The sequence below is a fragment of the Neomonachus schauinslandi genome, chromosome 4 (assembly GCF_002201575.2).
Source record: "Neomonachus schauinslandi chromosome 4, ASM220157v2, whole genome shotgun sequence".
Classification (NCBI taxonomy): Eukaryota; Metazoa; Chordata; class Mammalia; order Carnivora; family Phocidae; genus Neomonachus; species Neomonachus schauinslandi.
In genome coordinates, this window is record NC_058406.1 from 146,162,573 (window position 1) to 146,175,524 (window position 12,952).

The 12,952-nt window shown below is 36.2% G+C and overlaps 1 protein-coding gene across 1 annotated transcript in view; it reads left to right on the forward strand.

Annotated features, from left to right (window-relative positions):
- The first annotated feature begins 246 nt into the window (after window positions 1-246).
- The window catches only part of TMEM67 (transmembrane protein 67), a 52,467-nt gene continuing 39,761 nt past the window's right edge, over window positions 247-12,952 (forward strand). The window contains exons 1-4 of the mRNA XM_021688236.1: window positions 247-495; window positions 2,149-2,237; window positions 4,272-4,365; window positions 11,451-11,550. Of these exons, the coding sequence (XP_021543911.1) occupies window positions 273-495; window positions 2,149-2,237; window positions 4,272-4,365; window positions 11,451-11,550 (506 nt within the window). The 5' untranslated portion in view covers window positions 247-272. The remainder of the gene's footprint in view (window positions 496-2,148; window positions 2,238-4,271; window positions 4,366-11,450; window positions 11,551-12,952) is intronic.

The following is a 12,952-nucleotide window of genomic DNA, read 5'->3' on the forward strand; positions in this document are numbered from 1 at the left end:
CTGATAGCATATCCCGGTTAATGGGTCGCTGTCTCAGAGTTTGAAACACATTTTAAATAGCCAGTTGCGCCCGCCAGCCTACAGGGTTAGCTTGCCGCTCTGATCCAGCCTTTCCCAGACCAGCCAGCTTCCCGCGACTTTGCTCACCTAGCAACCAGGCAGCTACTGCAGACACTTCCGGAACCCCAGGCGGAGTTGTCCAATCGGCTCTGCAGATTCGCCGCAGCGGCTGATGGGGCGCCAGAGACTGCGCGGCCGCCGGCGTCTGCACCATGGTGACGGGCGGCGGTGGGGCCAGGCTGGCCATGGCGGCTTGGTCTGTCTTATTCTCGGCGGCCGTGAATGTATTCCTCCTGTTGGTCCTCCCTCGAGTCTCACACGCCCAAACCTTCTTTCCATTCCTGCAGCCAGAGTCGTGCGGCCAAAACCAGTACTTCGATATCTCCGCGCTGTCCTGTGTCCCGTGCGGAGCCAACCAGAGGCGGGATGCCCGAGGTGAGACCGTTCAGGGTGGGCCCTAGCCACAGTTCTAACACTCCAGCCTTGTTGCTGCTCAGTCCCCGGCGTCTCTGAAACACCTTTTCGTCTGCGGGAAGAAATGCTTCAGGAACGTTAACCGCCAACGCCTGAGAGATGGGTTTCCTTGGAGGATTGCAGCTTGCACACAAATGAGGTTGGGGAACCCAGAGTAAGCTACCCCGTGAGCCAGCGCCAATAATGAATTTCGCCGCGCCAGTCCCCCCCCCCCCCCCCTTCTCATCAGAGGGGTCTTTCGGGAGGCACCTGGAAAGTCGCCTACCAAAGACAGAAAAGAAATAGAGAAGTAACGAAGTATAGAGGAATAGGTCACAGGACGGGTTGCGGAGGGAATGCAAATGAACGCTTATAAACTTTGTTAGCTCTTTATCTTGCTTTTCAAATCCCAGAAACCTAGAGCTAGAAGGGACCTTAACCAAGATCAGGTCCAGTCTTCTCATTTCACAGATAAGGAAATGGAAGCCCAGTTGATTTGTAATGTCTTCTTTGTCACCTAAATTGTGGATTGGAAGAACTGGTGTCTCTTTGCTCTCAGTTTCTACCTGTGTATTTCCACTATATCGTGTGCCCTTAATATAGATTTCCTTAGGACTTATCCCTTTTATTACTGACTATTACTAATTGCCCTTGAAGTCTCTTTAGATTAAGCTTATTTCTTTTTTCTTGAAACTTCCAGCATTTGGCCCTAGTTCTCCTCACTGAAACTGCTCAGAACAAGACTTTTTCCATATTCTAAAGTGTAGGATGTTTTCAATCTTGATTTGGTCACCCATGATGTTAATTTTCTGCCATCTTCAAATTTGATATATCCTCATTTAAGTCATTACATAAGACTGGTCAGTCTCCCCAGGCGAGGAAATATGAATGAGAAAACATTTAGTGTAGACTCTAAAAGTGTACATGAGAAAGACTCTTAAAGTGTAAGGTGTTAGCTTCATACTTATGAACCCAAATGTCATATGCATTCCACCATGTAGATTCCTATGGGATCTGTTTCCACTTGATGTCTCCTTAGAGAATGTTGTCCTTACCTATCCAACAAGTTGAATAATGGTTATCTTATAAAGTCTACTGTCTGTCCAGAGGAAAACAGTGATTTATTTGAATCAAGGTAACTTTACTAATAAGGTTTTGTTTTGGCAAAGTAAATTTGAAATCATTGAATATATGTGTTTGTTTGGATGAAATAGAACTGTAAAATTTCTCGTAGCAGTTAATAAATAGTTTGATTATTAAAATTAAAGTTCAGTACTTTACTAGTTCAATTATGCTTGCAGTTAAAGTGGTAGCAAACACAATACCTACTGTGTACCATACATATTCTAAGACCTTTCCATATAATAACTAATTTAATATTCATACCAGCCCTATGAGGTAAGTACTGTTATTGTCCCCATTTTGCCGAAGTTGAACCCTAGGCACAGAGTTCAGTAACTTGCTCAAGGTCACACAGCTAAATAGCAGAATTAAGATTAGAACCCACATAGTATGTTTCTGGATTTGCTTTTAACAGCTATACTGCTTTTCAAGACCTTAAGAATATTGAAAGTTTCCCTATCTTGGAATTTTATTTTTATTTACCAAGGTCAAAATTGGCTCTTTTCTTTTTAGGAACTTCATGTATGTGTCTACCAGGATTTCAGATGATCTCTAATAATGGAGGACCCGATTTTATTTGTAAAAAGTGCCCAGAAAACATGGTATCAAGTATTTACTTTAAAATAATTTTACTGTAAAAGGTAGTAAATTGAATGTCTTTTATTTTAAATATTTATTCATTTTAGAGAGAGCGTGAGTCGGGGGATGGGCAGAGGAAGAGGGAGAGAGAATCCTTGAGCAGACTCCCTGCTAAGTGTGGGGCCCCATGCAGGGCTCAATCCCAGGACCCTGAATCATGACCTGCGCTGAAATCAAGAGCCAGCCACTTACCCAACTGAGCCACCCAGGCACCCCTTAAATGTCTTTATTTTTTAAACTATGTTTTAGTGCTGTACTCGAATATGTTCCCAAACTTTAAAATTATTAAATTAATTTTGTTTTTACTAGAGTAAATTTTGGGCGATCAGTGAAATTTTATGCAAACTTGGAAAAAACAAATGTATTGCTTTAGTTTTTAAACTCTGAAATTTAAAAGAACCTGTGAAATTTGTGTCTTTATATTTTCTCATAGAATAACTCAGTGTTTTTTTAAAAAAAATAGATGAATGATACATATAAAGAGCAAGTTGGGATGTGTGTGTATTTTGACTGGTACAGATTGAGTTCTGTGTCTTGGACCTGTTGTGTCAACAGTCTTATAACAATTCACGTTCATAATGATACCTAAGGTGTGATTAGTTCATGAAATGCCAGTTGCATCATTAAATAGGTTAAATAATATCTGTTGCTGTTTTGTTAGTCATTATATCATAGTTTTTGGAAAATTAGTAAATTAGTTACTATATATAATGATTCCTAATTAATAGAAATACATTTTCCAATCATTTTCAATAATTAGGAGTCTTTGGGGCACCTGGGTGGCTCAGTCGGTTAAGGTCTGCCTTCGGCTCAGGTCATGGTACCGGGGTCCTGGAGTCTGCGGGAAGCCTGCTTCTCCCTCTGTCTGCCTCTCCCCCTGCTTATGCTTGCTCTCTCGCTCTGTGTCAAATAAATACTATCTTTAAAAAAAAAAAAAAATTAGGAGTCTTGTGAGGCAGTTCTTTTATAGTAATGTTTCTTCTCATTATCTGGATAAAAAAATTGAATCTGGAAATTTAATAGTTTAAATTACTATTAAATTAATTACTATTAAGTTAATAATTTAATTTACCAGTTGTCCTAATTTATGGCTAATTTGATTTAACTTATAAGTTTGATTATCACTTTAATACTTATTTTATATTTTTGGAAATAGTGACCATTGCTGAATTAGCAATGATAAAAAGCTGCTAATATGAAATGGCTGTAAAGCAAATTTATTTTTCAGTGAAATTACAAAATAATCATAATTTTTAAATAGTCCTCTATAATGTACTGCCAAACATAGGAGCATTTCTTGGTATATCCAGTCTTTTCAACCAAAATTAACAATGATTTCTTATTGTTTTGTTATTACTATTTGTTCTCTGTTCATTTTGGTTGCATCCATATTTGTTTTTGCCCCAGGTTTAGGAAAAACCGTATAATAAAATAAGCCCAATTTTGAATGATGTCATATTTTATCAAAAACCTTTATTAATACAAACAATGGAAAGAAAGAAATATCTTTATAATTTAACTTTAACAACTTTATTTACATATTATTCATATACCATGAAATTCACCCATTTTGAATCATAGCTTGATTTTTAAAAGCTAATGTATTTGGATTATAAAAATTAGAATATGTTAGAACAGGTAAAACCAAACTATTAATTGGCTATCTGTTGATTAAATACTGTTGAATTTTGTTGTGTTTTATCTTTGTAAATGGAAAAACAATGTCAGTATTACTTTGAGAGTAAGGACTCATTTGAACTGAAAATCATGAAGAACTGTTGCCCAGAGTTAACAGTTAACAGTAGTCAGTACATAGTGATAATGTGTAACTTAATTTTGGAGTGTAAGCACTGTTTGGCTACCCAGGAAATTTTTATGTGTCGCATATGTGCATGATTTATTTGAATATTGACTACAAATTATATACTATTGTGGCTTTTTGGATTTATATCACCAATTAAGAAGGAGAAATTTTATTTTGTTTTATTTTAATTTAGAAAGGTGTTACTGAAGATGGCTGGAATTGCATTTCTTGCCCTGGTGGTTTAACTGCAGAAGGAAAATGCCACTGTCCCACTGGCCATATTTTAGGTAAGAAGTAAATTCTTTTTGAAAAAGTAGTAATGAATCTTCACTTAACGCTGTTTTTGATAAGGACATTAATTGAAATAGCTAGGTAAACAGTATTATTTTTTTGTCCAAAATTTAATGATGTTTAAGACAATAGCAGGCAATGGGAAGAGAATAAAAAGCCCTACCTAATAAAAAAAAAAATTTCTCGGGACGCCTGTGTGGCTCAGTCAGTTAAGTGTCTGCTTTTGGCTCAGGTCATGTTCCCTGGGGTCCAGGGATCAAGTCCCACATCGGGCTCCTTGCTCAGTGGGGACCTGCTTCTCCCTCTGCCTACCGCTCCCCCTGCTTGTGCTCTCTCTGACAAATAAATAAAATCGTTAAAAAAATTTTAAAAATTAAAAAAATTCTTTATAATGTATGATTAGATTGATACTTCCTTAAAATAACATGATAAAGTATATATGTTTCAACTCAAAAGCCAAAATGATGCTTAATAGGGAGAAATGATAAGCATTTCTATTAATGTCAGGACCCAGATAAAGATGTAAATTGTGCACTTAGGTAAGTGAAATAAATAGGTGGTAGAATAATTAAAAAGGAGGTAAAAATCATTAAAAATTAATTTTTAATGATTTGATTATATGTTTAGAAAACCCAGGGGAATTACTAAAAATTATAAACAATAAAGGTTTTGGATATAAAATTATTTTCCAAAAATTAGTAGCCTTCTATCTAAACAACAGTTCTTTAGAATGAATGAAGAAAAGATCTCATCTACAGTAACAACAAAAAGAAAAAAATGCCGAGGCATAAACTTGAGAAGAAATGTATGAGATAAATCAATTGAAGAAACCTTAGATGCTCCTGCAGGATACAAAAGTAGGCTTTAATAAGTGAAATACATACCATGTTCTTGGAGGGGAAAAATTAAATATTATAAAGATGTCCACTCTCCCAATACCAGTCTATACATTTAATGGAACCCTAATAAATTCTACTAGGATACTGTTTGTCTATTTTAGAGACTACACAACTAATTCTAAAGTTTATCTGGAAAAAATGTGAAAAACCAAGAAAATTATGAAAAAGGAGAGAGGAAACAACCCTATCAGCTATTATGCACATTTTATAGCCTCTGTAATAACATGTATGGCTGGCATATAGATTACACATCCTGATGGATGGAACTTAAAGTAGAGAATCAAAATAGATCCAATCAATTGGAATGTGATATGTGATAAAAGTGGCATTTCATGTCAGTGGAGAAAAGACTGATTAGTAGATGGTGTTGGGGAAATTTGGAAAATACTAAGTTGGGTTTCTAACGTATTTCTTAAAGAAAAATAAATTTCAGGTCAATCAAATAAATACTAAATATGATTCTATAAAAGATCATAAAAAAAATAGGAAAAAATTTTTTAGTCTTGGGATGGAATAGGCCTAAGTGTGAGGAGAAACCCAGAACCTACAGAAGGAAACATTGGTAAAATTGATTAAATACAAATTCTAAATAGCACGTAAAAAAATCATAAACAATATTAGGAAAAAAACCTACAAGCTAGAGAAAAATTTATAATGCATACAATCAACAGAGGTCTAAGTTCTGCAATATATATAAAACTTCTATAAATAAATAAGAGCAAGAGGAAAAGCTGAATTTAAAAAATGGCCAAAAATCATGAATAAACTTCACAAAGAAAAAAATGTTAAACATGAGAAACAAGTTCAACCTTACTCAGTGTAAGAATAATATTAATTAAAATTTTATTTTAATTTTTTTATTTTTATTTTTTAAAGATTTTATTTACTTGACAGAGAGAGAGACAGTGAGAGCAGGAACACAAGCAGGGGGAGTGGGAGAGGGAGAAGCAGGCTTCCTGGCAAGCAGGGAGCCTGATGCGGGGCTCGATCCCAGGACCCTGGGATCATGACCTGAGCCGAAGGCAGACGGCTTAATGACTGAGCCACCCAGGCGCCCCTAAAATTTTATTTTTAAAATAGATTTTATTTTTAAACTTACCAGATTTTATTATCAACCTTTTTTTTTTTTTTTTTTTAAGATTTTACTTATTTATTTGACACAGAGAGAAAGTACGAGAGAGCACAAGTAGGGGAAGCGGCAGAGGGAGAGGGAGAAGCAGCTTCCCTGCTGATCAGGGAGCCTGACTCAGGGCTCGATCCCAGGACCCTGGGATCATGACCTGAGCTGAAGGCAGAAGCTTAACCGACTGAGCCACCCAGGCACCCCTATTGTCAACCTTTTGAACTTTGATAATGTGTTTGCAAGGATACAGGGAAGTAGTTATTCATATATTATTGGGGAATTATAAATTGGTGCAGTCTCTATGGAGAGCAACTTGACAGTATTTATCAAATGCAGATCATCACCCAGGTAGCCCTTATCTAGGAATTTCCTGTTCTAGTGTAGGGAAATGTATGTCTCAAGAAGTATATGCATGGCTTCTTATTGCAACATTAGTCCTAAGACAAAATATTGTACACAATGTCAAAGTCTGTTAAGAGGTATTAGTCAAATAAACTGTTGTACATCCATGCAAGGGTGTAGGATGCAGAAAAATATCGATTATTATATAGAGAAATAATGTAGTTCTCCAAGTATTGCTATAGAAACAAATCCAAGATACATTAAATAAAAAAACTAGCTATAGAAAAGTTTATATTTATTCACCTACACATATTTATTTGAGTACCTGCTGTTTATTGGTACTATTTTCTGTATTTGGTGAACTACCATTTATGCTTTCTAAAAACTCTAAATTCATATGTGCTTATGCACAGCCTATTTCTGGAAGAATTTACAAGAAACTAACAGTGTCACCTCCAGGGTGGAGAACTGGGTATCTGGGGTAAAAAGGTGGGAAAGAGACTTCATTTTCACTTTAAATTCTTCTGTGCCTTTTATTTTTATATTCTATTTATATATTATTTATTCAAAAATTAATTTTTAAAAGAAATAAAAATCCCTGCCTTCAATTTATTTAAAATCTAGTTAGAAGGCAGGATATGCATATGGAAGAGTGATTTGCAGAGCAAGATAGCAACAAAATACTTTCATAGGGGCACATATATTAAATCATGAAATGAGCATTCTAGACAATAAATGTAAGGAAGAACTCACTTCAGCCAGGGTTGTTGGGAAAGTTGGCATGAAGAGGCAGTGTAATAGTGGGACCTTGAAGGATTAATGGGATTTCAAAAGGTAACAAGAAAGAGAACATTCCAGGCAGAAGGAAGAGTGTGAGCAAGAGTATTGTTATAAACATATTGTTATAAATATAAACATATTGTTACAAATATAAACATCTAGATTGAATATAAAGGGATTATGGGAATAACAGTTTGCTGAGTTGTTTTTTTTTTTAAGATTTTATTTATTTACTTGACAGAGAGACAGTGAGAGAGGAAACACAAGCAGGGCGAGTGGGAGAGGGAGAAACAGGCTCCCCGCCGAGTAGGGAGCCTGATGCGGGGCTCGATCCCAGGACCCTGGGACCATGACCTAAGCCTGAAGGCAGACACTTAACGACTGAGCCACCCAGGTGCCCCCAGTTTGCTGAGTTTATTTATTTATTTATTTATTTTTAAAGATTTTATTTATTTATTTGAGAGAGAGAGAATGAGAGAGAGCACATGAGAGGGGGGAGGGTCAGAGGGAGAAGCAGACTCCCTGCTGAGCAGGGAGCCCGATGCGGGACTCGATCCTGGGACTCCAGGATCATGACCTGAGCCGAAGGCAGTCGCTTAACCAACTGAGCCACCCAGGCGCCCCAGTTCGCTGAGTTTAAAGGTGCATTGGTCCAGATTGTGGAAGGCCTTGAATGATAGGGTGTTCCGTAGGCATAGGGGTTTTGTTGAGCTCCTGCTGTGTGCTGGCCGTTGTCCAGGGACATGAAGGGTAAAGGAGTGAAAAGAAGACAGTGAACAGGAATGCAGCCCCTGCCCTCATGAAGTTGACATTTAGAGTGGGGACCAGAAATAGAGCTGTGAGGAGGCTGTGGTGGTACTGTAGACAGGCAGCGACAAGGACCTAAACCAGAGTTAGAACACATTATACTCAAAGGAGTAGATGCCAGAAATGTTAAAAGGATGATAATAAACTTAGGTGAATGAAGGAATATGGGGATGAGGAAAAAGGAAGTCAAAAATGCCTTTGGGATTTCTAAGTGGGGATGAAGGCGATGATGTTCATAGATTCAAATGCTGTGGGAAAGTCAGTATGGACTGAGTTCTGAAATGACTTTTGACAGTCAGAGGTCACTGGTGCAGAAGTTGCAGTTTTAATGAGTTGCTGAGAATGGAGGCTAGATGCCAGAGGGGCCAGACAGTGGCTCTGACACCTAGTGACCCCTTATAGTTGGGTGACCGCTGTGAAAACAGTATTTCACTATTTTAGAGGCTATATTACATACTTAAAATTTTCCATGGTGTGAGCTCCTCAGAGCCATCTTGAACTTTGCTGTCCATTTGTTCTGTGGATTGCAAGAGGGGCTGAGGGGAGTGGAAGAATAGACAGAGGGTACTTCTTACTTCTTATACTTCTTTCGACTCTTCCCATTTCTGACATAAGAAGAAAATGCTCAGATATTCAGGTAAATAATTTTTTAAAAATAATTAATGCTATAAGTACATATCATTAAAAATATCAAATCATGAGGCTATAAAATGAGAAATGAAAGTCCACACTTCCCACCTTTTCCATTTCCCAGAAGTTACCCTAAGGTAATTAATTATTTTTTCTCTATCCTTTCCAAGGTTTTTAATGTATTACAGATATTTTGGAGTGTTTATTTGCAGTGTATTTTGGAGAGAGTACCATAAGAACACATGTAGATTTACTGCTTAAAAAGGCGTAGATTTTTCAACTTCAAAATTTTACTTTTTAAAATGAAAGTAATGTGTGTATATGGCTAGAAATTTAGATAGTATAGAAAAATATAAAAACTAAGTTCTTTCCCTTCTGTGTTCACTCTCATTCCTAGTCCTCTAATGTAGTCATTATTTTCTTTTGTGTTTTTCCAAGAATACTTTTAGAACTTATATGTCTCTATACATTCTTGAAAATATTTGTATGTTCTCATATTTATTTATTCATAAATATGTGTTGACAAAATTAAAATAAATGTTAAAATAAAATTTTAAAACTTCACTTAACAGATGGGCAGTTAAGCTAAAAGGCAGTAGCTAGCCCCAATTCAGTACCAGCAGATTGTCGTCATTATGTAAGAACATGGGTTCCATGAAATCAGACTTTCCTATTTTTTAAAAGATGCTAAAAATACACAATTTTTATGTGAAACCTTCCAATTTTAAGTTTTTCAAATAAAAAAATGTTTATTTAGAGCACTACCTGCCAGGTGCTAGGATACAGCAGTGAATCAAACTTAGGTTCTAGTGGCAAGAGGAAGACAATAAGCAAATGAATAGTATATGCCAGGTGGTGGTAAGTGCTATGAAGACAAATAAGGCAGGGCAAGGAAGAGAGAGCAAGTGTTATTTTACATGGATGATCATGGAAGACCTCTTTGGAAAGGTGACATCTGAGCAAAGATTTGAAGGAAGTGAGGGACAAAGCCATGTAGATGACTAGGGGACTCATGCTAGGCAGAGGGAATAGCAAGTAAGAAGATCCTGAGATGGGAAAGAATTGGGCATGTTCAAGGAGCAGCAAATACACTAATGTGGCTGAAGCAAGCAAGGGTCTGGAAAGAAGCAGATGGGTCTGGAAAGTTGGGGAGATTGTGTGCAGATCATGTAAGCCTTTTAGGCTGTAATAGTGACCTTAGAAATGACCCCAAATGAAATGGAAGGCCATTGGAAGGTTTTCAGGGGATTGAAATGATCACACTTGGTTTTGAAAAGTCTCACTCTAGCTTCTGCCTGGAGAATAGAACCAGGGTTCCAATTAGGAAGCTGTCGTTAAAAGTCCAGGTGATAGATCATGGCCGTTGGCCTGGGGTAGAGTTGTGAAGGTAGAGAGAATAATTCAGTTTCTGGATATATTTTGAAAAAAGAGCTAACAAGGTTTGCAGATTTATTTTTTAATTTTAATTTTATTGTTTTTAATGTGCAGTGTGAAAAGAAATGAGGAGGCTCTAAGGACTGGGGCCTGAGTAAATGGTCCAATGGAGTTTCCATTTACTGAGATGGGGATGACTGTAGGAGAAACAAGTCATTCACCCTCACTTTGGTTAAAATCCTTTTTACCACCTTGTAAAAACTTAAAACGTTATGGGTAAAACATTATTGATAACATTATAATTGGGACTAATGGTCCTTTACCCATTTTTCCAATGCTAGTTCTCTGTTAATTCTCTTAGCCCCAAAGTAATTGTTATCATTTTGATGTGTGTGCACATACATGTTTGCATGTCTGTTTCCTTCTAGAACCTTTTTTTTCCTGTTTTTTAAAATATACATTATAGCCACAGGAAATATAACTGGTATTTTTATATAAATATATATATAAATATTTCATACCAAAAATATTGTTCTACAACATACTTTTTTCAATTACCAGTATGATCTATTAGATTACCTCATTTTTTTTAATCTACTCCATAGTATTTCATGGGTTGAATATACCATCATTTTGCTATTATAAATATTTAGATTTTCTAACAAGTAATGCTTCAGTAAATATCCTTATACACATGTACAAGTGTTTCTGTAGGTTAGGTATCTAAAAATGAAATTGTAGTGTTGAAGGGTATGTGAATTTAAAACTTTAGTAGGTGCTACCAAAAACCGTGTAAGTTGTAGAAACATGTCAGCTGTCTATGAAATTGTTTCTGCATACCCACTGTAACAGGAACATACAGGTAAGAAGTAAAAAAACAAAAACAACAACTTGAAAAAATACTAATTTATTATTATGATTTGGAAAATTAGTTTTGTATTTTTTTTATGTGGGAGTGAGGAAGTCTTCACTTTTCTATACTTTGTTTTGGTGGTGTTTGACATGCCTCTTCTGCAAATCAGGTATTTTGAGAATTATTAGAATAATAACTATGAGTGGGCTTTACAAAATATACAGAAGCTTATATGCTGACTTTGAGTTACAATTTTGTTTCTAAATCATTTAGTGGAAAGAGCTGTTAATGGAACATTGTTATCTCAAGCAACTTGTAAGCTCTGTGATGAAAATGAAAACTCTTTTACGGTAGCAAATGCTTTAGGAAACAGGTAAGCCATGTGCTGGGTGGTGACTTTTTAAATATCATCTTACATTTATATGGAATCTGTACCTTTTTTAAAATACTTGCTATGATACCACTTTTCGTCACAGTAACCCAAAGGATAGAAGTAGACATTAACATAAAGAAGCTGAAGCCCAGAGAATGAGACTGATTAGAGGTTAAAGTTTGTCTCAGTCTCTTATCAGTTGTTTGACCTTGGCAAGCTTAGTAAGTCAGTCTTCTTGTCTTTAGAATGGAGATATACCACCCACTTCATAGGCTTTTTTCACAGCTCAGAAATGGATATGCGAATTCTTAGCATAGTGCTTTAGAGTAAATGCTCAGTAAAAGGTAGCTGTTTTTGTTTGTTATTATGTAATTTGTACATAATCTATAATATATATAGCATATAAATATTAACTTCTATTCACAGCATACTTACTATGTGCCAGGAACTCTGCTTTATAATAAAGTTATATAAAAAACATATTAATAAGTAAATGATAATTATAGTAACCCAAGAACCCTGATTAGCCCTATTAGCCCTATTCTCTGTCACTTCCTGTTTTCCCTTCATGTGTGCATATGCACACCACATGCGCGCGTGCGCGCGCGCACACGCACACACACACACACACACACACACACCCACCCCTGCCTCTCTCTAATTCAAACGAAGTATCCCTATTTCAACTTCTTCACATTTTTTTCTTTGAGGGCTACATGATGACTTCCCTCTAAGCAGAATTGTCTCTTCAGTTCCCAAGTTTAAAATAGAAAATACTTGAGTAGCTTCTCCTGGGGATACTTAGTATTGGATCACTACTTCTCTTAGGCTGATGTGGGTTGTAGTGTCCAAATATTGACTACTGGGCTGATCCCCAAGCCTTCCCTTCCAGTACTGCCTCGAGGCTAGTTCTATGCCATGCCCCATCCCCTCCTACCTGCTCTATCTTACAAGTAATGAATACAACAAACCCTTCAGTGTTCCCACTACTCTGGTGGATGCTCTTCCTTTCTGTATATCATACATTAATGAAAAATGTATTTTCCTAAAATAAATAAGGATAATGAATAGACTTTAAAAGTGTTTGTTATAGGTTTGATGAAGGGATAGATACACATATCTTTTTCAGCATATGTTTCCTTTTTGCTTTGTGACAGACAAAATAAGGAAAGTAGATTTAATATAACTACATATGAAAACAGATTGGGTTTCATTTATATGAGTTTTTTGGGCTCTTAATTGAGTGACTTAACAATCTCTGCTATTCAGTATTATTTATGCTATACCCTCCATGTAGTTTCAAAAGAATGCTCTCCTATTATTGGTTAATTTTATTCATTTATTTATACCTTGCTTTGTAATAGAAGGAGTGGTATAAAACTAATCAAATCAGTGTTAATAT